The following is a 27,298-nucleotide window of genomic DNA, read 5'->3' on the forward strand; positions in this document are numbered from 1 at the left end:
AACGTAAATAAGCCTAGACCATGACTGGAAGGCAGCAGGGCCAGCCAGATGCCACAGTGCCCCAAACTTCTCTCCCACGTCCGAGAGACAGCCTCCCCTCCCACCCCCACCTCGGGGGCGGCCTAGTGTGCGCTCACTACTCTGCACAGGGAGGAAGGGAGCCCTCCTGCCCAGGGGCGGCTCTGTCCTGCAGCGTGCTATGTGACTTCCCAAGACAGATCCAGACGCGTGCGAGATTGACAGGAACCTAGTCTTGCTGTTGTGAGTTGTTCCCAAGCGTGCCTTTGTTTGCCAGGCCTGACTGGCCTTATCCAGAGTGGCACACACTCTCCACAGTTGGCATTCTCTGTCCAGCGTGCTTTCCACACCTGTTTTGCCATTTAAATTCTTTCTACCTGAGACAGTCATCCAGTCAAGGGCTTTTGTTTTATTTCATTTCTCTCTTTCTTTTTTTCCTCTTCTATTTCTTGGTGAAAATAAGCTTAGAAATACAAAACTTGCAAGTAAAGGAAAAGGAAGAAAAGAGTAATTCTTCCTGGCTAAAACTGGGACCTACATGCGTGCGTGTGTGCTAAGTCGCTTCAGTCCTGTCTGACGCTTTGCAACCCTATGGACTACAGGCTCCTCTGTCCATGGGATTCTCCAGGCGAGAATACCGGAGTGAGTTGCCATTTCCTTCTCCAGAGACCTACATAAGTATTACTTAATAGTTATATAATATTTTGACCATTTTCTGAGCATAAATATTTACTTCATTACTTCCCAAATACTCTGATGGACTTGCGAAAACTTATTTAACTAGGCAAATATCAAGTATAACTAATTAAAATCTGGCAGAGACTAATTCATTCAAAGATACCATACTTCATCAAATCTAAGATGCCAGTGATTGTAAAATATGTCCCACCAAGAAAGAAAAAGTTTCCAGCTGAACTAATGACACAATGATGCTTTTCAGCCATCAAATTTAAGTTGCTTCCCAATTCAGAGATTTTAAAATAGAAGTTGTGCATCTTAAAAAATATGAGAATAACCATTTGAAAATAAGAGTGTTGAGAGGTAAGAACTAGAAAGTGAGAATGGGCAGTGATAATCCCAGAAGCAGCGGGGGACTGGGTCGTCCCCTGCTCCCAAGAGTCCACATGGCACCATGTCTCTCATCCACAGACGTAGTGTGGTGTGATGGGTGAGAGCACGGGGAGTCTAGGAAGGTGGCATGTGCTCTGGTTTCAGCCATTCACTTGCAAGAACCCCTGGGTACATGACCTACCATTTGTAATTAAGTTTCTCATCTGTAAAATATGGGTGATAATTACTGTGAGGGTTAGAGCTGATAGTGAAGTTCTTCAAACAGTACCTAGCAACAGCAAACACTCAATAAACATTGGTTATTACTCCTCCAAATTCATGTACTTCAGTCGCTCAGTCATGTCTCTGAGACCCCATGGACTGCAGCACACCAGGCTTCCCTGTCCATCACCAGCTCCTGGAGCTTGCTCAAACTCATGTCCATCAAGTCAGTGATGCCATCCAACCACCTCATCTTCTGTCGTCCCCTTCTCCTCCTACTTTCAATCTTTCCCAGCATCAGATCAGATCAGATCAGTCGCTCAGTCATGTCCGACTCTTTGCAACCCCATGAATCATAGCACGCCAGGCCTCCCTGTCCATCACCAACTCCCGGAGTTCACTCAGACTCACGTCCATCGAGTCAGTGATGCCATCCAGCCATCTCATCCTCTCTTGTCCCCTTCTCTTGCCCCCAATCCCTCCCAGCATCAGAGTCTTTTCCAATGAGTCAACTCTTCACATGAGGTGGCCAAGGTACTGGAGTTTCAGCTTTAGCATCAGTCCTTCCAAAGAAATCCCAGGGCTGATCTCCTTCAGAATGGACTGATTGGATGTCCTTGCAGTCCAAGGGACTCTCAAGAGTCTTCTCCAACACCACAGTTCAAAAGCATCAATTCTTTGGCGCTCAGCCTTCTTCGCAGTCCAACTCTCACATCCATACATGACCACTGGAAAAACCATAGCCTTGACTAGACGAACCTTTGTTGGCAAAGTAATGTCTCTGCTTCTGAATATGCTATCTACGTTGGTCATAACTTTCCTTCCAAGGAGTAAGCGTCTTTTAATTTCATGGCTGCAGTCACCATCTACAGTGATTTTGGAGCCCAGAAAAATAAAGTCTGACACTGTTTCCACTGTTTCCCCATCTATTTCCCATGAAGTGATGGGACCAGATGCCATGATCTTCGTTTTCTGAATGTTGAGCTTTAAGCCAACTTTTTCACTCTCCACTTTCACTTTCATCAAGAGGCTTTTTAGTTCCTCTTCACTTTCTGCTATAAGGGTGGTGTCATCTGCATATCTGAGGTTATTGATATTTCTCCCGGCAATCTTGATTCCAGCCTGTGTTTCTTCCAGTCCAGCGTTTCTCATGATATACTCTGCGTATAAGTTAAATAAACAGGGTAACAATATACAGCCTTGATGTACTCCTGTGGGTCTTTTCAAATGAGTCAGTTCTTCGAATCAGGTGGTCAAAGTATTGGAGTTTCAGCTTCAGCCTCAGTCCTTCCAATGAATATTCAGGACTGATTTCCTTTAGGATTGACGGGTTTGATCTTGCAGTTCAAGGGACTCTCAAGAGTCTCCTCCAACACCACAGTTCAAAAGCATCAATTCTTTGGTGCTCAGCTTTCTTTATGGTCCAACTCTCACATCCATACATCACTACTGGAAAAACCATAGCTTTGACTAGATAGATCTTTGTTGGCAAAGCACTGTCTCTGCTTTTTAATATGCTATCTAGGTTGGTCATGGCTTTTCTTCCAAGGAGCAAGCATCTTTTAATTTCATGGCTGCAGTCACCATCTGTAGTAATTTGGGAGCCCCCCAAAATAAAGCCTCTGTTTCCATTGTTTCCCCTTCTATTTGCCATGAAGTGATGGGACCAGATGTCATGGTCTTAGTTTTCTGAATGTTGAGTTTTAAGCCAACTTTTTCACTCTCCTCTTTCAAGAGGCTCTTTAGTTCCTCTTCACTTTCTGCCATAAGGGTGGTGTCATCTGTGTATCCGAGGTTATTGGTATTTCTTCCAGCAATCTTGATTCCAGCTTGTGCTTCATCCAGCCTGGCATTTCGCATGATGTGCTCTGCATATAAGTTAAATAAGCAGGGTGACAATATACAGCCTTGATGTACTCCTTTCCCAATTTGGAAACAGTTTGTTGTTCCATGTCCAATTTAACTGTTGCTTCTTGACCTGCATACATATTTCTCAGGAGGCAGGTCAGGTGGTCTGGTATTCCTGTCTCTTTAAGAATTTTTCACAATTTGTTGTGATCCACACAGTCAAAGGCTTTGGCATAGTCAGTGAAGCAAAAGTAGTTTTTCTGGAACTCTCTTGCTTTTTCAGTGATCCACCAGATGTTGGTTCCTGTGCCTTTTCTAAATCCAGCTTGAACATCTGAAAGTTCATGGTTCACATACTGTTGAAGCCTGGCTTGGAGAATTTTGAGCATTACTTTGCTAGCATGTGAGATGAGTGCAGTTGTGCAGTCATGAACTCCTTATTGCCAAATTCAGAGTTAAATTGAAGAAAGTAGGGAAAACCACTAGGCCATTCAGGTATGACCTAAATCAAATCCCTTACGATTATACAGTGAAAGTGACAAATAGATTCAAGGGATTAGATCTGATAGACAGAGTACCTGAAGAACTATGGACAGAGGTTCACGACATTGTACAGAAGGCAAGGATCAAGACCATCCCCAAGAAAAAGAAATGCAAAAAGGCAAAATGGTTGTCTGACAAGGCCTTACAAATAGCTGAGAAAAGAGTAAGCAAAAGGCAAAGGAGAAAAGGGAAGATATACCCATTTGAATGCAGAGTTCCGAAGAATAGCAAGGAGAGATAAGAAAGCCTTCCTCAGCAATCAGTGGAAAGAAAGAGAAGAAAACAATAGAATGGGAAAGACTAGAGATCTCTTCAAGAAAATGAGAGATACCAAGGGAACATTTCTTGCAAAGATGAGCACAATAAGGGACAGAAATGGTTTGGACCTAACAGAAGAGGTGGCAAGAATACACAGAACTATACAAAAAAGATCTTCATGACCCAGATAATCAGATGGTGTGATCACTCACCTAGAGCCAGACATCCTGGAATGTGAAGTCAAGTGGGCCTTAGGAAGTCTCACTACGAACAAAGCTAGTGGAGGTGATGGAATTCCAGCTGAGCTATTTCAAATCCTAAACGATGATGCTGTGAAAGCGCTGTACTCAATATGCCAGCAAATATGGAAAACTCAGCAGTGGCCACAGGACTGGAAAAGGTCAGTTTTCATTCCAATCCCAGAGAAAGGCAGTGCTGAAGAATGTTCAAACTACCACATAATTGCACTCATCTCACACGCTAGCGTACACTTATTTTCACAGAATAAATGTGTTTATGAAAGGCTTGTAGAAATATTTTAAAAGAAATTTCACTCTAGTTTCTCTCTGTTTAAAATGTAATTTAGGAAAGAAATGTAATATGAAGAATCCTTTTTGTAGTTGTGATTTTTAAAAATACCCTTCCCTTACTCCTCAGTTGATCTGGATACATAGATGAACATCAGTCAGCTCTGATTCAGTTACCCATATGGGAATATTTAGGATTGCTTGGTCATGTCTGGATAATAAAATGTCAAGCTGTAGTTGTACGTGCCAATATGTCAAATTCATCTTTTCCTGTTTACATTTACTGTCATTTCAACTGTCTGATTCACGTGTCTCCAAGGTATATGATACTTGTCTTCACTCCAACTTCATACTTTTTAAAAGATTTAAATATGTTTGTGTTTAGGTGGAATGCAAGATTACAACTACATCTGGGCCCAGTGTTTTGAAATTACGTTGGAGCTGTCATGCTGTAAATATCCTCGCAAGGAGAAGCTTCCAGGCTTCTGGAAGGATAACAAAGATTCGCTGATTGAATATATAAAACAGGTGCACATAGGTTTGTAAGATTTTCTTATTAATTCATATTATCATAAAATATAGCATCTGGCAAAACCTTTGGGTTGAGAAAATGCAAGCCCCTATTTCTGTTTTCTGGGTCTAGCCTCATTTTTAGTACCAAAACTAACGGTTCAGAATTCTCTGTGCATGAGCATCTGCAGCATATGAAAAATGCAGCACCCATCAGCTCATGTAAGAGAAAGGATAGTGTGTGTTACTTTAATATGGAGATGTAAAATCCAGAGTACTTCTAATTTTACATGTTGAATGACCTGGCAAAAGATCAATAAAACAGGCTGTAACTCTGTTACATCATCACCCATTTAGAAAGAAGCCAAGTTTGCTTGTCATTTGCCATTTAATACCACAGATCCAGAGAATGTTGGACATGCCATTTTACATTTTTTCCTAGAACTGGTGGTGACCTAGCACCATTGGCTTCAACCCCTCCCACCTCTCAACTGTGCCAAATGACCAGGCACTGGGAGTCTTTGCAGCCTGTTTTTTTGATGCCTGTCTGACCTTTATGACAGATGAGCGGACGGTGTGAGAAGAGCAGTCATTTCTCAGACATGTGCAACAGACTCACCAGGAGGGTTTGTTAAAACATGGATTGCCAGGCCCATCCTCAGAGTTTCTGATTTAGTGGGTCTGGAATGATGGACATCTTCCCTGGTGATGCGGATGCTGCAGGTCCAGCGACTACTCTTTGAAAACCATTGCATGAGAACAGCACATCGCTTGTGGTGATGGTGGAACCTTGGGCAGGGTGTGGAAGGCTCTTCTGCATTGCCCGTGTTATTTTTCTCCATTCAGAACAGTTGGGGGAAGCAAAGCATCAAGAATTCGAGTAACAGTTATGCTACCATATGAAACCAAAAGTGGAGTGTGTGTGTGTTGAAGAAGTTTTCATCATGGACCTATTGCATAATTGCAGAATTCCTGGAATTTCTGCATGCTTCACACCAAAGCTTCCCACCTGCTGCAAAGAGATGGGGTAGTTGAGGGGTACAGGGCTGAGTGCAGGGACAATCAGAAGCTTCTCCTGGCCATACATCCCGAACGTGGATATCCTTCCCCCTTTCCTACTTGACCCCCAACCGCTTGCCATCCCAAAACACAAGTACAGAAAAATTATGTATTTTTTAATATTTATTTTTATTTATTTGGCTGCACTGGGTCTTAATTGTGGCACGCAGGATCTTTAGTCGTGGCATGCGAACTCTTGTGTGCATGTGGGGTCTAGGCCCCCTGCATTGGGAGCACAGAGTCTTAGCCACTGGACCACCCAGGAAGTTCCCAGAAATAATATTTTTGAATTGGCAGGACTGCATCTAACTGGCTGAGACATTAATGGAGTAGGTTGATGGGGGATATTACAAAATGTAGTATTACCAGCATCTTAGTGTACTTTAACCAGCATCTTAATAATTTTTATTGAGCTTATTATTGGGTCTTTTTCCTTTTTCATTATGTCACCAGACTCTGTTCTGGTGTTTCTCCTTTTGACTTTCTTCACAAGGCACATTTCTACTTTGGCTGTAGCTTCTACCTATACCAATCTTTTAGTGTAAACTCTAAAAATTCCTCCTTTATAAGAGTAAAACTGGGAATGCGACGGAACACAAAATACACTCTATGAATTTCAGACTAGCTGGAAAGATTACGGTACTACTGGGCCCCATTAAGGTGGGCTCTGAAATATAATGCTAAAATAATATTGTCAGCGAAGGAGCTTTGTAAACTGTTAAATAACATACAAATTATGGCCTAAGCATTATTGTTATTAATTTAAAGCATTTACAAGTCCATTTAACTAGATTTTATAAAGAATATTCATCTATCTGCGTGTCCCTATAATCAGATGCGCACAGTTCACTTAAACCATATGTATTAATGTATATTAATACATCAACACTGCCCCCTTGTGGTGTAAGACAGGTGTTTGTTTGTTTTCCTCCCTAGTTTAATAATGAAACCCTATTTCAAAATACTTTTTTTTTTTTACTTTACAATATTGTATTGGTTTTGCCATACATCAACATGCATCCGCTGTACTGATACAGCATGGTTACTCTTACCTGATAGAGAGGTTCTCTCCATATTGGTGCCGAGTGGGAAGCCAAAGAGTATATTTGTGGATAATGGAAACAAACATTTCTTTACCATTATTGCTCTGGTTTAAGAAAATTATTGAGGTTTGTCAAGGTGCATCACATTCATTGGTTCAGTTTCACCACTTGCTATGATGCTAAGATCTGAGATTTCCAGGTGGGTCAAAGACTCTGGTAAGTCGTCCTGGTCTGGGAAGGAAAGGCCTCTTGCTCTAACGGAAGAACCTAGTCTAGAGCAGGGGTCCCCAACCAATGCAATGCGCTTGACTCATACCAAAACCATCCCTCCACCCCTGGTCTGTAGAAAAATTGTCTTCTATGAAACCTGTCTGTGGTGATGAAAGGGTTGAGGACCACACTGGTCTAGAGGGCAGGAGCCTGGGTAAAGCCTAAGCTGTTCTGTTATCTGCCTGTGTGAAATCTTGCCAAGTCACTTGCCTCGACTGTTTTTAGTCAACTGATAGCTGGGACTAACAGCATACGCCTTGCCTCACCCCAGCTTATTCTAAGGTTCTGATTGGTCGTTCTTTCAATTAAATCTCACCTCCAACCTCAGTCTAAACTCAGGCTCTTTGTTGCTGTGTTGTCAAGCTTAAGAGGGTTGACCAGGCTCAGGCTGAGATGAGGGTAAGGCAGACATTAAGGTGAGTCTGAATTCTAGGGACCTGGAATGTCCCAAACATTCCCTCTCTGGGGAGAAGTAAAGATGAGCAAGACATAACATTATCTGCTGCTGTCCTCTCCCCTGAACTCCTTAGAGCAGAGCTGAATCCAGAGGTTAGGGGGTGCCCACAGCACCCAGAAACCTAGGCCCAGCAACCTGGGCCCGAGAGAATCTGGTATGTGCTGAGTGCCAGAAGCCTGAGAGACACGGATAATGCATCTGTCATGGGATCCAAAGTCAGTGACACCTGTGCTCATCAGGTGGGGACATGGGAATGAACAGTCCCCTGAAAACCACCAGCTCAGACTGCGCTCTGGCCAGTTCTTGCCCAGAATGTGCTTTTCATCCACGGAACTTGATACATCCCCAAGGGATGTACATTTATTTCTCCCCCTCATTTCCAGGTGTGGCCACAAAATTTAAGTCTCAGATTTCATTCTCCTTTGCCTATTACATGAACTTTTTTCAAAATTTTGCCTTTTGTTCTCCTGATGTCATAGTGCTGACTTTTATCTGAAAATCTTTGGATCTACTGGTCTTTTTAATTTTTTCCCCATTTTCAATTTTAACATATCAAAATAAATCATCTCTTTTGGTAAAACAATCACTTGTAAGTGAAAAGTTTGGCGGTGCCTGGACAGAGTATTGAACAGACATATAAGATCAAAAGGTAGCTTACAATTGGCTGGTGGTATGGGGTTATCCTCTAATAGAAATTCTGTAGTTAAGCATGGTCTGTGTTTGTTCGTAACAGTGATGTTCAGATATTCCCAACTTGAACTACTGTCTCTAGGTTTGGGTAAGGGGTATATAGAAATGAATCTTTTAATCTTTAGAGGACATTGAATGAAAGTCAAACTCAAATATGAAGACTTGAGCAACTGACCTGAATCCAAATTACTCTTCGTTTCCCCATACTTGAGGATAGGCAGACTATAGGTCCCTGGAAATCTTTCTTCAGTTTCACAGATGATATAGGGGGGCTGTGTGGGTATCTAAGGTCATCCAAAAACACTGTTCATAGGCTGTCAAAAAATTCAGATCTGTTCTGTTAAAGCGTAACAACCATTTCCAGCCAAGAAGGAAATGCTAACTTTTTTTAAATTTGAAGTATAATTGATTTACAGTGTCTTAATTTCTGCTGAACAGCAAAGTGACTCAGTTTTATATATGTATATATAACATATAGTTTTATATATTTTTTATATTCCTTTCTGATTTATCACAGGATATCGAATATAGTTCCTGGTAGGACCTTGTTGTTTATCCATTCTAGACAGCTTGCATCTGCTAATCCCCAACCCCCAGGACATCCCTGTCCCACCACCTACCCCTTGGCAACTGTTCTGTCTGTGGTCTGTATGTATGTACATCTTCTTTATCCATTCATCTGCCAAAGGACATTCATGTCTTGACCTTTGTGAATAGTGCTGTTAACACAGGGATACATGTATCTTTTTGAATTATAGTTTTGTCTGGATACATGACAGGGAGTGGGATTGCTGGATTATATAGCAATACTATTTTCAGTTTTTTGAAGCATCTGCATACTGTTTTCCATAGAGACTGCACCAACTTACATTTCTATCAACACTGTAGGCAGGTTTCCTTTTCTCCATACCCTCTCCAGCATTTGTTATTTGTAGACTTAATGATGGCCATTCTAACCAGGGTGCTGCTGCTAAGTTGCTTCAGTCATGTCCGACTCTGTGCAACCCCATAGATGGCAGCCCACCAGACTCCCCCGTCCCTGGGATTCTCCAGGCAAGAACACTGGAGTGGGTTGCCATTTCCTTCTCCAATGCATGAAAGTGAAAAGTGAAAGTGAAGTCGCTCAGTCCTGTCCAACTCTTAGAGACCCCATGGACTGCAGCCTACCAGGCTCCTCCATCCATGGGATTTTCCAGGCAAGAGTACTGGAGTGGGGTGCCATCGCCTTTTCTGTAACCAGGGTGAGATGGTATCTAATTGTAGTTTTGATTTGCATCCTTTTATGCCTGTTGGCCATCTGTACGTCATCTTTGGAGAACTGTCTAGTTCTGCCCATTTTGTTAAATCTTTTTGAGTTGTATGAGCTGTTTATATAGGAGGTTTAGTCACTAGGTCGTGTCCGACTCTTGTGACCCCATGGACTGTAGCCTGCCAGGCTCCTCTGTCTATGGGATTCTCCAGGCAAGAATACTGGAATGGGTTGCCATTTTCTTCTCCAGGGTATCTTCCCGACCCAGGAATTGAACCCAGGTCTCCTGCATTGCAGGCAGATTTTTTACCAACTAAGCTATAAGGGAAGCCCTGCTGTTTATATATTCTGGAGATTAATCCTTTGTCAGTCGCATCATTTGTAAATATTTTCTCCCAGTCGTCTTTTCGTTTATGATTTCCCTTGCTGTGCAAAAGCTTATAGTTTGATTAGGTCCCATTTGTTTTTGTTTTTATTTCTATTGACTTGGGAAACTTAAGAAAACTGCTGTGATTTACATCAGAGAATGTTTTGCCTATGTTCTCTTCTAGGAGTTTTATAGTGTCATGTTTTATATTTAAGTCTTTAAGACATTTGGAGTTTATTTCTGTGTATGGTGTGTGTTCTAACTTCATTAATATACATGCAGCTGTCCAGCTTTCCCGACACCACTTGCTAAAGAGACTGTCTTTTCTCCATTGTATATTTCTTTTGTCTCCTTTGTTGAAGATTGACCATAGGTTGGTGGGTTTATTTCTGGGCTCTCAGTTCTGTTCCATTGATCTATATGTCTGTTTTTGTGCCAGTACCATGCTGTTTTGATTACTGTTTGCTGATTATTTTAAAGTACCATGGAATTTTTTTCTTGGTATATTCTGCCTTGCATCCTGAATCTTTTTAAACTTTTTTATATTGGAGTATAGCCAATCAACAATGTTGTGATAGTTTCAAACATCCTGAGTCTTATTCTAGCATTATCTTAGATGTTAAAGGATGGTATAAAGTCAATTTCAAAGATAGCTTACTTTTCTATGAGCTTTGGGGTTGGGTTTTTTTTTTTTTTTTTTTTTTTTTGGTTTTGAAGATGAAAAATACAAAAGATGCCAACACACATACTGCCAGTACCACAAGCTATCTTGCGTAAATGCAGATTTTCCAAGTGGTAGGAAGACTATGAGCTAGTTCAGAGCCCTAAGAAAGGAAGATCTAAGCAGAGCTTCTTTCCTCACATATTCTTGCTCCTGAGGAACAAAGTTGAATTGAGATCCCAGCAATTTATGTAGTATATCTATTCAACTTCAGACTTACACAGCTGGGGTCTTTCTATTCCTTTGTATCATTTTTCCTATCCAAATAAGAAAGAGAAGGATTAAGAAACGGATTAATATTTGTTGATCCTCCTCTTGTATTTGATCTTCATGACAATCCTGGAAGGTATATACATATTATGCCCATTTTATAGGTGATGGAATTGAGGCTTGGGAATGTTTAGTGACTTGGGACGTGATGGAAATCTCTCTTCAAAAAAACAATGCCACCAAAATTCAATGAATAAATACAGAATCAGGTTACTAAATTATGACTGATGTTTAACAGTTGAGTACTACCTGAAGATCAAAAGGATACATATGACCCTTGAACAACACATGTATGAACTGCATGAATGCACTTATATGCGTGGGGTGGAGTCGGGGACTGGTTTTGTTTTTTCATTAAATATGTACTCTAGTAATACCCAGTTCATGGTTGGTGGACTCTGCCAGTGCTGAGAGAGCAAACCATAAAGCTGTATGTGGATTTTCAACTGTGTGGAGGGTTGATGTCTCTAACACTTGCATTGTCCAAAGGTTAACTCTAGTAGGAATAAGTATAAATGGAACCTATTTTTTTTTTAAATGCAAAAGAGGAAAAAATCAAAGTGGAGATTTACATTTGATTACATTGAAAAAAAATGAGAAGGAAATATGGAATTTAATAACTTTTATCTTTGTGGCCTCTTCTCATTTATGTCATTAAGATAACATTTGTCAACAAAGTAGACAAACTGAGATGGGAAAACATGATTTAAAATGAGTGGAGTCTTAAAATATATATGGCCTTTTATTAACTGTATTCTTGAAATTTCAAGGTGTCAAGAATACTCCTTGGTCTAATGTACCATTTAAAGTCTATGTTTCCTTATTGATTCTCTAACCGATCTGTTTGGTGATGAAAGTGGGGTATTAAGGTCCCCTACTATTACTGTCAATTTCTCCTCTTATGGCTGTTGGTATTTCCTTATATATTGAGGTGGTCCTAGGCTGGGTGCCTATATGTTCACAATTGTCTTATCTTCTTAGATTGATTCCTTGATCATTGTGTAGTGTCCGTCTTTGTCTCTTACAACAGTCTATTTCCACCATTCTGTCTTCTGGCTTACTCATCCGTTCTTCTGCCTGTTACTCCATTGATTCCTTCTAGGGTACTGTTTCATTTCAGTGATTGTGATTTTTGATCTCTTTGTTCTTTAGTTGTAGCTTTTCGTTGAACATTTCTTGTATCTTCTCAATCTATGCCTCCATTCTTCTTCTGAGATCTTGGATTATCTTTTCTATCATTACTCAGAATTCTTTTTCAGGAAGATTGCCTATCTCCCCTTCAATTAGTTTTTGTCCTGGCATTTTACCTTGTTCATTCATCTGGGACATAGTTCTCTGCCATTCTGTCTGATTTTCTGTGATTGCAGCCTCCATTCAACAGGCTGCAGGGTTGTAGCTCTTCTTGCGTCTGCTGTTGGCCTCCTGGTAGATGAGGCTGTTTAAGAGGCTTGTACAGGCTTCCAGGTGTGAGGGACTGATTTTTGCCCATTGGTGGGTAGATATGAGTTCTGTCCCTCTGGTGGGCAGGGCTGTGTCAGGGGGTGTGGTTAGTGGGCAGCTGTGTGCTCAAGAAGACATTAAACAGTCTGTCTGCTGATGGGTGAGGGATTATTTGGCCTGAGGCTTCCCAACATTGGCGCCTACAGGCTTTTGGGTGGGGACAAGTCTTGGTGAGAAAATGGCAGCCTTCCAGAGGGCTCGTGCCAATGAAAATTCCCCAGAACTACCACTGCCAGTGTCCCTGTCCCCGCAGTGAGCCACAGCCATCACCCCCACCTCCACGGTAGACCCTGCAATACTGGCAGGTAAGTCTGGCCCAGTCGATTATTTGGTCTTTGCTTTTTTCCTGGGTCCTGGTGCATATGAGATCCTGTGCGTGCCTGCCAATAATGGAATTTTTGTTTCCCCTAGTTTTGTGGAATTCCTGCTATCAAACCCCACTGGCCTTGAAAGCTAGATTCTCTAGGGACGACTCCTCTCCATTGCCCAACTCCCAGGCTGGGGAGCCTGATATGGAGCTCAGAACTTTCAATCCTATAGAACCTCTGTGGTATAATCATTTTCCAGCCTATGGGTCACCCACCCAACGTGTATGGGATTTGGTTTTATCAGGATTGTACCTCCCACCTACTGTCTCATTGTGGCTTCTTCTTTTTCTTTGAAGGTAGGGTATCTCTTGGTAGATTCCAGGGTTTTTTTTTTGTCAGTGGTGTTTCCATAAGAGGTGAGCTCTTGTCCTTCTACTCCACCATCTTGTCTCCTCTCTAATAACAGTGAATTTAAATGTGCAGTTCTAAAGGTTAGAAGTTCAATACCAGTCTCACTGGGCTAAAGTCCAGGTGTCAGCAGGACTGGTTCCTTCCAGAGCCTCTTGAAACACATAGCTTTGAAAATGAGAGGGCATGCATCCATGAGACCCACAAAGCTATAGCAAACTGAAAAACAGTTCTTCAAGGAATCACACAGACTTACCTGGCTATCCCCCAGGACCTAGTGCTAAGGCAGCTGATGGAAAAGTGCCCAGTCTTTCTGTGAAAGAAGCCTAGTTGCCTGTCTGAAAGCTTCAGCCGGAGGGGCAGTCATTTCATTTAACACATATCTAGGGGTCAGCTGAAATACTCTCCAGAGATGGAGGCTGCCATCTTTGCCCTGTCCCTCCACCTCCCTGCAGGATCCCAGTGTCTCCTGGAAAGGAGTTTGTGCACTTGTCTGGTGCCCTGTTTTCTACAGTTGCCACCCAGGGGCCACCCCTTCATTTCCTGGTTCTGTTTGACCAGCAGGGCTTGTGTTGATGGATCCCACAGGACTGTAACAAACAGAAAAGGAGTTCTTAACCAGCTACACCCAGGACACAGTGGGAGAGGCAGCAGTAAAAACAGTCTTTTGGTGAAAGAGGACTATTAGTTTATCTTCATAGTTGTGGCCTAAGGAGCAGGCTTCTAATTAAATTTACATCTAGTGGCTGACTACAATCATCTCTAGATGTCATTGGGCACCATCTTCACTCTCAACTTGTCTTCAAGAAAGGAGCTTGTATACCCATCTAGCCCCTTGGCTTTTGTGGCTACTACCCAGAGAACACTTTCTTTGATAGCCTGATTCTCACGAGTTCAAAGAGATGATATCAAACAAAGAAATGGTTCTTAACTGGCTATCACCCCAGGGCTCAGTGCAAAGGCAATAGACAGAAACACTCATCTCCCAGCCTTCCCTGAAAGAGAGGTATTTGTATACCTTCAAAGCTGCTGTCTGAGGGTTTGGCTTCCAGTATACCTGAACCTTTGTGCAAAATATTCCCCTTTGAGACACTAACAGGTCTTGGCATACTCTCAACTATGGGAGTCATTAAGACTAAAGTAAGCAGCTTGGGTAATCACAAAGATTTGAGACAAAACCCAGAGCTGGGGCAGGGTTGAATAGTAAGTTCATCTCTTACATGAACCCACTCCTTCAAGACTGGGAGTGATAGTTGTTTTATCTAATGCATATAAACCAACACAGTGTCAGCACAGAGAACTACATTCCAAATCAAAGAACAAGATAAAACCCCAGAAAAGAGCTTAATGAAATAGAGGTAAGTGATGTACATGATAGAGTTCAAAGTAGTGGTCATAAAGATGCTCACTGAGTTCAGCAGAACTATGCATGAACAAAATAATTTCAATAGAAAGAAAATATAAGAAAGTACCAAATAGAAATCATGGAGCTTAAAAATACAGTAGAGGGGTTCAACAACACACTAGATGAGACAGGAGAAAGGTAAGTAAATCCAAAGACAGGACAATGGAATTCATCCAATCAGAGCAGCAAAAAGAAAAAGAATGAAAAAGAGTGAAGACGTGTTAAAGAACTTATGCGACAACATCAAGCAGACCAACATTTACATTATAGGAGTCCCCGAAGGTGCAGAAACAGAAAACTTACTTGAAGGGAAAAAAAGGCTCAAAAGTTCCCTAGCCTGGAACTTCCTAGAAGGAAGCAGACATCCAGATCAAGGAAACCTGGAGAATTCCAAATAAACCAAAAGAGACCCACATCAAGACATATTGTAATTAATATGTCAAAAGTTAAAGACAAATAAGAGATATCACCTTACCCCTGTTAGAATGGCTGTTGTCAAAAGACAAGAAGTAACAAGTGTTGGCAAGGATGTGGAGAAAAGAGAACCCTTCTGCACTATTGATAGGAATGTAAATTGGTGCAGCACTATGGAAACAGTATGGAGCTTCTAAGAAAAACTAGAAATAGAACTACTATATGATCCAGTAATTCTACTTAAGGGTATTTATCCAAAAGAAATGGAAGCAACTTAATCAGATGGATAAATAGATACAGAAAATGTGGTATGTTGAAATAAGTCCTGGGGAGGTAGTGTACAGCATGGTAAATATAGTTAATACTGTATGGTATACTTGAAATTTGATAAGAAAGTAAAATAAAAGTTATCAGCACAAGAAAAAAGTGTAACTATGTTAACTGAGCATATTTTGGTGAATATTTCACAGTACATACATATATTTAGCAATGTTGTATACCTAAAGCTAATATATTTTTATTTTATCTCAATTTTTTTTTTTAAAGTTTACCATCCCTCCTCAAATACTCTATTAACTCAGAATAGCTAATAAATATTGGGCTTATTTTTCTTAAACAATTATAAGATTTTTTTTCTTATGCCATAAAATGTGGTGTTAACACAATTCTTTTTTTGTCTTGCAGGTGTAAAGGGCCAAGTTTTTGATCAGAACCAGACTCCATTATCCAATGTAACTGTAGAAGTCCAAGACAGAAAACATATCTGCCCCTATAGAACCAACAAATTTGGAGAGTATTACCTCCTCCTCTTGCCTGGATCCTATGTAATAGAGGTAAGTATACAATGCTAGTTACTGTTATTAAAATACTATAGAACACAATACTTACTCACCTAGAAAGGATGTAAAAGTAAGTCTGGAATATGCAAAAGGAGATCCATCAGTACAGAATAAAAAGTCAGTGTCAGATCTGCATCTGTCAGAGGGAGAGCGTAAAGTGGCAATAATAAAAACAAACTCAAAATCATGTTTCTTCCCCAACTGGAAATTTTTAAAATAGAAGCCAGATCACATTTCTCGTGATAAAAAATGGAACAAACCCTATAACAACAACCAACATAGTCAAAGTTCTTCCAAGCTTCATGAAATACCAGTTTAACACCTATTCCATGAACTGATTGGGACACAAGTTCCTTAGGATTCATTACAAATAAAATGTGATCCACAAAGTCTACCAGCATATTAAGTAACACGTATTTTTGCAGCCTTCTCATAAGCAGATGAAGGTCAGTTTTTCAATCAATCCAAGTAAAATTCCAGATTTTAATTCTATTTAGATGAATGGTTCTGAGGCTTTTCTTCTGTAAGGATACATGGCCTAGTTTGAGGCTGAGTGGGTTTATACAAATCAGCTAAATGAATAAGTAGCTGATTTAGTAGGCCAGATTGTGCCTCTTCCTTTTTGACGTGGCTTTATCTAGAATGTCAAGTTATATCTAGTTTGTTTAGTGGGTCTAATGCCAGCCATAGCATACCTTCCATACAGAGCTATTCCTGAGAAGGTAGTCATTTATTCTGTAGTAAAAACTGGCTTTGTAGTTACTTTGTCTTTAGGACATAAAAAAAAGGCATGATTTTCAGTTTGTAAAACTCTGTAGGATTAAAAACTCCCGCTCCAGAAAGTGAAAGAAAGTGAAAGTGAAGTCGCTCAGTCGTGTCCGACTCTTTGCGACCCCGTGGACTGTAGCCCACCAGGCTTCTCCATCCATGGTATTTTCCAGGCAAGAATACTGGAGTGGGTTGCCATTTCCTTCTCCAGGGGATCTTCCCGATCCAGGGGTTATCCCCAAAGTGCCCAGCACACATCCTTTTCTTGAGTGTCTCTCCTCCTACCGAGGAGATAGACAGAACTGGAAAGACCCAACTCACTGTGAATCTTTGCCTAAAAAAGGCCCTTTTTTTCCTGGGACATTTTCATTATATGAAAAAAAAAGGGTTTTCCTTGTGGTGAATCTAAATTGTTTTTATGCAATCCCATAAATAAGCCACATCTTAGATCTATGTATACGTATAACAGGTTCACTTTGCTGTACACCTGAAACTAAACACTTGTAAATCAACCATACTCTAATACAATTTAAAGTTATAAATCGTTGATTTCCAATTAGTGAGACTAACACAGCACAAATCAGCTTTCGTTACTAACTCTAGGACAAAAGGCGAAGGTAAGACTGTGGAAGCGGAGATGAATAACTAAATACAGGCTAGTTAGTGGTCATGTAAATGTTATTCCCCATTCTCTTCTCCCTCTACCATATATAATGAAAGCATTTCTCAGTAAATAACAGTCCATAGTTTAGCATTTGTCGTTATTTTCCTGATCATTTCCTCCACCAAAAAGATAAATCTAGCTGAAGATTCAGATTCATGGACAAAACCAGGTAAAATCAAAGCTTTTTAAGGAAGCAATAACATTATATATATACAGAAATATATAAAATCAGTTTCAGGAAAATGGAATAAATTTGAGAAAAGATTTCCACTTATAAATAATCTTGATTCCGAATCAGGATAGTAAGTAGAGATTGGGACAAAGAGAAACAGTCAACTCTTTTACCTTTGCAATCCGTGATAAATGATGGGGACAGAAATCAGTCTGTTGCTTTTGAATTCTGACATCTCCAGATAAAGGAACTGTCTTTATTTCACTTTGTAATTCTCGGCAACGGCATTAACAACAGTACTCCGTATCAACAGGATAATTCATTCAGCAAGCAGGACTGAAGCTGTTTTTAACACCCAGGGAGACCTGGCAGGTTGTTACATGTGTTTCATAAAGGCTGCATTTTAGTGGTGGATATCAGTGTTTTCAGTGCTGGCACCACAAAACATCTGAAATCACTCAGATAACTGTTTCTCGTTTCCTCTCAGGTTACAGTCCCTGGACATGATCCACATCTCACAAAGGTGACTATTCCCCCCAAATCCCAGAACTTCAGTGCTCTTAAAAAGGATATTTTACTTCCATTCAGAGGGCAATTGAATCATATCTCAGAATCAAATCCTTTATGTCCCAGGATTCCTCTTTACAGTGAACTGCAAGGCCACTCAGCTGCAACAAAACCCAGTCTGTTCTTATTTTTAGTGACTCTTTTTCACATATTGTTCAAATAAAGCAAAATGTGAAACTCAACCCCCATCATCACCTGGAATCAGGGATTAATCATGCCAGGTTACTGCAACTCTTAACTCCCTCTGTGGGACCTTGATTGGATAAATTCCATGATCCTTCCCTAAGAAGAGAAATGTTTGTTTTCAAATCCTGCAATGAGCAATGTATGGTGATAATGAAAGGAATGATTTAGTCTTAATATGGAAGATACCTGCCCATCAAGTACTGCTCACTTACACTTAATCTTGAAGTGGTCTTAGAAATTTATAAGAAGTTAAACTTGAGAAGCTAAAAAAAGTTCCTGCAAGGGGAAAAAAAAGAAAACTAATTTTGTATACAGCCAGCCATTTGAATATAAGCGATGAAGATGAATATTTATTGATTACCTATTACATACATGAGTCGGGAAGATCCCCTGGAGGAGGAAATGGCAATCCACTCCAGTATTCTTGCCTGAAAAATCCCATGGACAGAGGAGCTTGGCGGGGCTACAGTCCAAAAGGTGGCAGAGTTGGACACAGCTGAATGAGCATATAGCATACTATTAAGACATGCAAGACCTTGCCATGGGTGCTCTGTGTGAAGAGATGGTGCCATATATAATTTTCAGTACAGGGAGAAATGATATAGGACTGGGAATATTAAGTTCTGCCAATGTTCTAAGGAAATGTAAGAGAAAATAGGCAACCATGTCCCAGAAGCCCAAGAAAATACAGACCTGATGGGATGACAAATTTGTCTACAGAGCCCCCAAAATAATAGGTTAAGTAAGGGTCCCTGCCTTTCTGAAACCGGATGCCACAGTCCTCAGTTATGCTGATGATCCCCAAAGGCCGGACTTCAGACTCAGGTCTGACTGCCCACTGGACACATCTACCTGGGTGTGACCCATAAATACCTCAAACTCATCATGTTGAAAAACTGTACATACTTTTCTCACCAGAGCTGCTTTTCCTCCTGCATTCTCTGTCTCAGTTACTGATAGCACCAAACTAAAAACCTGGAAGTCCCCCTTAATACCTCCTCCTGCTCCTTCATCCCCTCTATTCAGTCAGTCCCTGACTTTCATTTACAATAACAAATAACAAAGATTGTTATCAAATAACAATATGAAAGGAATTTTAAAGGATTCAAATTATTATTATTCAAATTCAAATATGAAATCATTCCTTTCACATGTTATCAAATAGCAAAGACTTCAAATAACAATAAAGATTGTTATTTGTGTTGACTGATTCTACGTTGTCTTGATGGCTACTAAGACCACCAGATTTAGGCCATCATAACTCACCTGAACCACAGCAACAGCTTTACTGGTCTCTTGCTCCCAGCCTTCTCCTCTTCAAACGCAACCTCCATGTAGCAGTAGGGAAAGGGGCTATAAAAACAATCAGCAATCAACTGCATGTAGTTCCTACACACAGAACATGCCGTGAGTGTTCCCTGTGTCTGGCAGTGCCATTCTGACCCACTACATTTTCTTTCCCACTCCACCTTTAAACCTCAGTTAAGGCTGTCTATTGGGTGCAGAGTTTCTGTTTAAGGTAAGGAAGTTCTGAAAATAGTGATGATGGTTGTACAACATTGTACAGTATTTAATGCCAGTGAATTGTATACTCAAACTGGTTAAAATGGTCTTATGTATAAAGATAGTAACTATTACATATTAAAACAATGTTTCATAAGGTGCTTTGTGATCATGTACTCTACAAAGTGAAGGTTTCAAGGCATACAGGCTATGTAAATTACATCTTTCTTGTTGATGTGAAACTACAACAGAAATAAAGACTAGTCTGTTAAGAGTAAACAAAGAAAACTTAAAGATCGATGATTCCCTTTAAAAAGAAAAAGGAAACCTCAGTTCAGGTTTCAATTCCCTTGGGAAACCTTTGCTGACGGTTGTCCATTTCATTTCTCAGTTTCACTGCGCCACCCACTAACCCGTTGATCTGAGGACCCCTGCCTCTTTGCTCCCAAATTACACAGGTTACTTCTGTTATGGGACTTACCACACTGTATTATGATCTTCTACTTCCATGGCTGATTTTCTCTGGTAGAGTGTGAGGTCTTTGAGACCAAGGTCTACTTAATTTGTTTGGAAAATTTATTTATTCTCAAATCCTAGCACACGGTGAGAATTGAATAAATGAACTAAATGCTCCAGCAAACTGCTATACTTAAAACATTATGTATACGAATTAGGTTAAGGGGGTTGGGTGGTTATCAAACAGAAAAATATAGCAACTGCGGTAAGCAGATTTCTGAGTGCTGTGTATTCCTCATGGAAAGTGAGTTGCTTTAGTTCTTAAATTGAAAGTTCTATACGATCTGGAAACAAAATATCTTTTCCTAGGGAATACAGAAAAACGAACATAGCATATTGTCTCACTGTAACAGGGAAAGTTGCTTATTGAGAAATTTGGTTCTTATTCTACACAGTGATAATACAGTTGATGCCTATTTTATGACTGATTTAGACAGGGTGGAAGGGGAGAAAATTTTGGTTCAAGAGAAAAAACTTCACAGCACCTAAAGCAGAAATTTGGGGAGACACTTTAATTTCATTACAGACTTTTACATTATATCACTGATAAGTAGACATTGTACTGTATTGATCATAAATTGTTATATCATACTTTAGCATATGAACTACTCCATAGCCTTTTATAGATGTTGCATAAGATGATTTTACAAGTTTTCTCAGTGACTTTCTTTTGTACTATAATTAAGAAATTAAAACATACAAATTGTCTAAGACTATAAAGTCTTGTTGGGTAGGGGCCATGACTACCTCTGAATTCAGTAAAAATCAGAATATTTCTGATTCTCAATAAAGAATTAATATTCCTATAAATAATGAGTGCTGCTCTTTCCATTATGTTACTTTGAAAACACATACTTACACCAGTGTACAAAGTCCACATACCAGAAAGAACTGGTTGTCATCAAACAAAGCCTGGGAAAGACCAAATCTAATGACCTTTTATGAGGCAATAATATTGCAATAACTCTTCAAAGCCTAGATAGCCCTTCCAGGAGAGACGTATATGACATATATGTTATATGACATATACTCACCCAAATTAGTTTGTGCATGGGGCAGATAATGGATGAAAAGTATGCCTGCTGCTGCTGCTAATTCACTTCAGTCGTGTCCGACTCTGTGCAACCCCATAGACGGCAGCCCACCAGGCTCCCCTGTCCCTGGGATTCTCCAGGCAAGAACACTGGAGTGGGGTGCCATTTCCTTTCTGACACAAAAAATCAAACACAAAAAAAAATCAGACAAAAAACATACCATATATACAAAAAAATCTTTGGAAAATTCCCAATGCATACTAATGTAGTAAAGGGTCTGAGAAATCATGCAGGAAAAAAGTGGATTCCTCCAACAGACTCATCCATGGAGCCTTTGCTTGAATAATTTAGGCTAGTGCCATCTCTTAGACGGAGAAGGCAATGGCACCCCACTCCAGTACTCTTGCCTGGAAAATCCATGGACAGAGGAGCCTGGTGGGCTGCAGTCCATGGGGTCGCTAAGAGTCAGGAACGACTGAGCGACTTCATTTTCACTTTTCACTTTCATGCATTGGAGAAGGAAATGGCAACCCACTCCAGTGTTCTCGCCTGGAGAATCCCAGGGACGGGGAAGCCTGGTGGGCTGCTGTCTTTGGGGTCGCACGGTGTCGGACATGACTGAAGCGACTTAGCAGCAGCAGCAGCAGCAGCAGCATCTCTTAGAACTGACTTATCTAGATTTCTAAACACATTTTGGGAAATGCTGATATAGTGAAGGGCCTTTTGTCCTAAATAATGTCTTATTGATTTCAAAGTGCTTTTGAAACATAGAAGAAGAATTTGCCTCTTCCAGGAATTGGAAAACTAATAGCCCTAACCCTCGTTCCTTGATTGATGCAACCTCTTAACGTTGAATTTCTAGTCACAGGGCAGAGAAGTTGGACGTAAGTGTCGATATGCCCCCTGAAACATGCTAAACAAATAATAGTTTAAATGAGACAAGACTGAGGAAGAACTAATTTATAGGTACCAATTTTTTAAAAGTGACAAGTGTCTCAATTTTAAAATAATTAGTTTTTCTATTTTCAAAAGGAAAAGAAAGAGCTTCCCTGGTGGCTCAGCTGGTAAAGCAGCTGCCTGCAACATGAGAGACCTGGGTTCGATCCCTGGGTCAGGAAGATCCTCTGGAGAAGGAAATGGCAACCCACTCCAGTACTCTTGCTTGGAAAATTCCATGGATGGAGGAGCCTGGTAGGCTACAGTCCATGGGGTTGCAAAGAGTCAGACATGACTGAGTGACTTTTCAGACACGACTGAGTGACTTCATTATATAGAAATGCCTTTAGCAGGAGTTTCCTGGTATATCTTACCTAGACTTTGATACTTTAAAAAAAAAAATTCTGGCTGCATCACAACCAGGGTGAGATCATAGTTTACCCAACCAGGGATTGAACCCACACTCCCTGCAGTGAAAGTGTAGAGTGTTAAACACTGGACCCCCAGAAGTCCCTAGATTTTGATACTTAAATTTGCAACTCCTTATAGCATTCATTACTCCCATTACACCTTCCAAAGAAAAATACAATTTTTAAATAAACTAAATTTTAAAATAATAGACACAGAGGAAAAAAGTAAAAGAAGGTAAATTCTAAAAAGGATTAGTCCAGGGGGCTTCTCTGGAGGCTCAGTGGTGGAGTCTGCCTGCCAATGCAGGGCTCCATCCCCGATTCAGGAAGATCCCACATGCTGTGGAGCAACCAAGGCTGTGGGCCACAACTATTGAGCCTGGGCTCTAGAGCCCAGGAGCTGAAACTGCTGAAGCCTGCACGCCCTAGAGCCTGTGCTCCACCACCAGAGAAGCCACTGCAGTGAGAAGCCTGAGCGCTGCAACTAGAGAGCGGCACCCAGTCACCGCAACCACAGAAAGTCTGAGCAAGCAATGAAGATCCAGCACAGCCAAAAGTACATTAAATGTAGTAGTCCATATTTGGGCATGGTAGTATGTTTTTGTTTTTCCTACTTCATTTTTGAAACTTTCCACTTGCTACTTTTGTAATGAAAGAAGTGTTAGTCACTCAGTCGTGTTCGATTCTTTGCAATCCCATGGACTGTTGCCCACCAGGCTCCTCTGTCCATGGAATTCTCCAGGCAAGAATACTGGAGTGGATAGCCATTCCCTTCTCCAGGGGATTTTCCCCATCCAGGGATCAAAACCAGGTCTCTCACATTGTAGGCAGATTCTTTACTGTCTGAGCCACCAGGGGAAGAAATACAACTGATTTAAAGAATGAAATCTCAAATTTCAGAACACCAGCTTATACAACTGCTACACGTTCTTACATATTCATGGAGATTTCCAGAGCTTATATGAAAATAAGTTGATTTAACGTAGGTTAAATCTTTTCCTAATTGATCAAGGCACGGACATGTTCTTCAGCATAAAGCACGGTATTATTATGCACAGTGTTTATCTCATGAAACCCTTAAGGGTGACTAGTGAAGGATTTATGTGTAATAGAATTTGTACTATTTCTTTGCTTTCTAGTCTGGCAATCTGTCTTGTGGGAGTATTCTGTACATACTGTTAGGAGTCTACCTACCATTAGTGATGCCTTCTGAGAATGCCCAATGCGGTGCTTGCATCTGGTGGTTAAAGGAATTAACTACAGAGATTTGGTCTTCTCACATGTCTCTTAGAAAAGAAAAATAAATGATTATGAGAAAAGATGAAAAAAGTATTAATACAGAGGGATGCTCTGTTTTTAACTGGGAAAGTTATTCTATTACACATCTGACACTCCATCAACTTTGTAAGATTACTGTTTGACTAGAATGTTTCTCTTGTCATTTAAGTAATAATTTATTGCATGGACAATAACAACTGTCTTTTCCTCTTGTAAATTTGAGAAAACTGCACAGCTGATTTCCCTGCCAAGCAATATCTTTTACTGAATGCTACTGTGCACAGGATGCAGTACATGAGGTCCCTGGGGTTAGAAGACAACTCAAAATGATGTTATAATCTGCTGTGGAGAGAAGACACAAAGCAGCAAGGCAGTGAATGTAAATGTGAGTAGAGTACTCAGGCAACACAGGTGAAAAAATGGGGGCGAGTTGAATTCAAATCTAGCTCAGTGGACTTGTGGTCATAATGGATGCAAGGAGGATATGATTAAAAGTCCTTCCCACTGGCCAGACTCCATTCCAGGATTTGTGTATTATTGTCTCTAATTCTAATTAAAAGACGCTTACTCCTTGGGAGGAAAGTTATGACCAACCTAGATAGCATATTCAAAAGCAGAGATATTACTTTGCCAACAAAGGACCATCTTTGGTCCATGGTTTTTCCTGTGGTCATGTATGGATGTGAGAGCTGGACTGTGAAGAAAGCTGAGCGTCAAAGAATTGATGCTTTTGAACTGTGGTGTTGGAGAAGACTCTCCAGAGTCCCTTGGACTGCAAGGAGATCCAACCAGTCCATTCTAAAGGAGATCGGTCCTGGGTGTTCTTTGGAAGGACTGATGCTAAAGCTGAAACTCCAATACTTTGGCCACCTCATGCGAAGAGTTGACTCATTGGAAAAGACTCTGATGCTGGGAGGAGAAGGGGATGACAGAGGATGAGATGGCTGGATGGCATCACTGACTTGATGGACATGAGTTTGGGTGAACTCCGGGAGTTGGTGACGGACAGGGAGACCTGGCGCGCTGCGATTCATGGGGTCACAGAGTCGGACACGACTCAGTGACTGAACTGAACTGAAATCTAAGGTCACTAAGCAAGTAAGTACCAGATCTGCTATCTGAATTTAGCCTGTCCTGCCCCACTAGGATGAAAATGAAGTCATGAGAAACTCAGGAGGCAAATGACCTTTGTTGCAGCAAGAAACCTGAGAGAATAGAGTGGTGAAAAGAAAGCTTTCATAGAGAGCTCTACAAGTCTAACATGATTGGGCAAACATCTGAGATAATGTCCAACAAGCAGTAAAATTATTGAAGGTTTTTTTTTTCAATATTTAAATCAGGGAAGCGACATGAAGATATCTGTAAATTATCTATAAATGGATTTTTTAAAAAATGTGGTGAGGTCAATCTAGGCAGATGTTACTGTGATCTCAGAGGAAAGCCTAGTACAGGATGTGTCCTGGGAAGGTGTGAACCAAAAATAAGCAGATGAAACTTAACTGAGAAATAAATGAAATCCACCTAACATGATAGTAAAAATATCTTCTGAAAAGGTTGAAATTTTGAATATGAAAGATATTTTGATAAGCTGCCCAGTAGTTGCGTGAACATCTAAATAGTTGTATTCTAAAGGCAGATCTGTAGGACTGAAACAAGGATAAGAGGGCAACACTGGGAATTCCCGGTGGTCCAGTAGTTAAGGCTCCCTGCTTTCACTGCCATGGACCCAGGTTCCATCCCCCATGGAGGAACTAAGACCTTGTAAGCCATGCTGAGAGAGAGAGAGAAGGTAATCTCTATCAATTTTTTAAAACAGGAATTTTTAAAGGAGAGTTTTAGAAGAGAATGGTAAGAATTCAAGGATGTTTTAGGATCACCACACTCCTAAAAACAATCAATGATGGTGCTCTTATCCAAAATAATACTATTGTAACAATATTTTAATATATAATTTCACGTGCATTTCATACTAGTAAACTACTAACCCCATGGGGACTCTCACAATTGCTTGTCACTTCACACTGCCCTTGTTCTATTTTCTGTTTCTCTTTGCTAGTTCCTGTTAATAGTTCATTATACAATGTGCCATTATATTAAACACTTCTGAGCAACTTCTAAATGTGCTGGTCCTTTCAGATATTTATCTTTTTAAAGCAGTATTTGTAAATGTCAAAAATTCCCTGTATTATTAAAAACTGGCTGTGTGATAGACAATATGTCCACAAACTTTTAAACCAGTTTTTAAACAAATTACTAAAATATAGTTTTTGTAAATAAGTATTACTAAAAAATAATTTAGTAAATCAAATCAAAAAATTTAGTAAACTAAACCAAAAAACACAATTCAGAATCCAAATAACCAGAAAATGCAACCATCACCTTTTCACAATACAATGAATATTTGCAGTTACTATCATGAACCCACAGATCTAATCAGTAGCTTTAAAACATTTATTTAAAGTACTCACCTAGAGCCAGACATCCTGGAGTGTGAAGTCAGATGGGTCTTAAGAAGCATTACTATGAACAAAGCTAGTGAGGTGACAGCTGAGCTACTTAAAATCCTAAAAGATGATGCTGTTAAAGAGATGTACTCAATATGTCAGCAAATTTGGAAAATACAGCAGTGGCCACAGGACAGGTAAGTGTTCATTCCAATCCCACAGAAAGGCAATGCCAAAGAATGTTCAAACTACCACACAATTAATTCATTTCACATGCTAGCAAAGTAATGCTCAAAATCCTTGAACCTAGGTTTCTACACCACATGAACCAAGAACTTCCAGATATACAAGTTGGATTTAGAAAAGGTAGGGAAACCAGAGATCAAATTGCCAACATCTGCTGGATCACAGAAAAAGCAAGGGAATTTCCCAAAAAATCTACTTCTGCTTCATTGACTATGCGAAAGCCTTTAACTGAGTGGATCACAACAAACTGGAAAATTCTTAGAGATGGGAATACCAGACCACCTTCCTGTCTCCTGAGAAATCTGTATACAGGTCAAGAAGCAACAGTTAGAACTGGACATGGAATGGACTGGTTCAGAATTGGGAAAGGAATACAAAGCTGTATATTGTCACGTGCTTATTTAACTTATATGCAGAGTACATCATGAGAAACACTGGGCTGGATGAAGCACAAGCTGGAATCAAGATTTCCAGGAGAACTATCGATAACCTCAGATATGCAGATGACACCACCTTAATGGCAGAAACCAAAGAAAAATTAAAGAGCCTCTTGATGGTGAAAGAGGAGAGTGGAAAAGCTGGCTTCAAACAAGTCAAA

At 40.3% G+C, this 27,298-nt stretch overlaps 1 protein-coding gene across 3 annotated transcripts in view; it reads left to right on the top strand.

Moving 5' to 3' along the window:
- Window positions 1-26,129, top strand: part of CPM (carboxypeptidase M) — an 88,832-nt gene extending 62,703 nt beyond the window's left edge. For 2 of the 3 annotated variants that reach the window (XM_003586067.5, XM_059886933.1), the window contains 3 exons: window positions 4,852-5,004; window positions 15,822-15,970; window positions 18,068-21,159. In XM_003586067.5, coding sequence (XP_003586115.1) covers window positions 4,852-5,004; window positions 15,822-15,970; window positions 18,068-18,310 — 545 coding nt within the window. In that variant the 3' untranslated portion in view covers window positions 18,311-21,159. Of the gene's footprint in view, window positions 1-4,851; window positions 5,005-15,821; window positions 15,971-18,067; window positions 21,160-24,233 lie in introns of those variants that run through there. The other variant, XM_005206471.5, reaches the window with a different exon arrangement.
- The last annotated feature ends 1,169 nt before the right edge of the window (window positions 26,130-27,298 follow it).

The sequence above is a fragment of the Bos taurus genome, chromosome 5 (assembly GCF_002263795.3).
Source record: "Bos taurus isolate L1 Dominette 01449 registration number 42190680 breed Hereford chromosome 5, ARS-UCD2.0, whole genome shotgun sequence".
In the NCBI taxonomy this organism is placed as follows: domain Eukaryota; kingdom Metazoa; phylum Chordata; class Mammalia; order Artiodactyla; family Bovidae; genus Bos; species Bos taurus.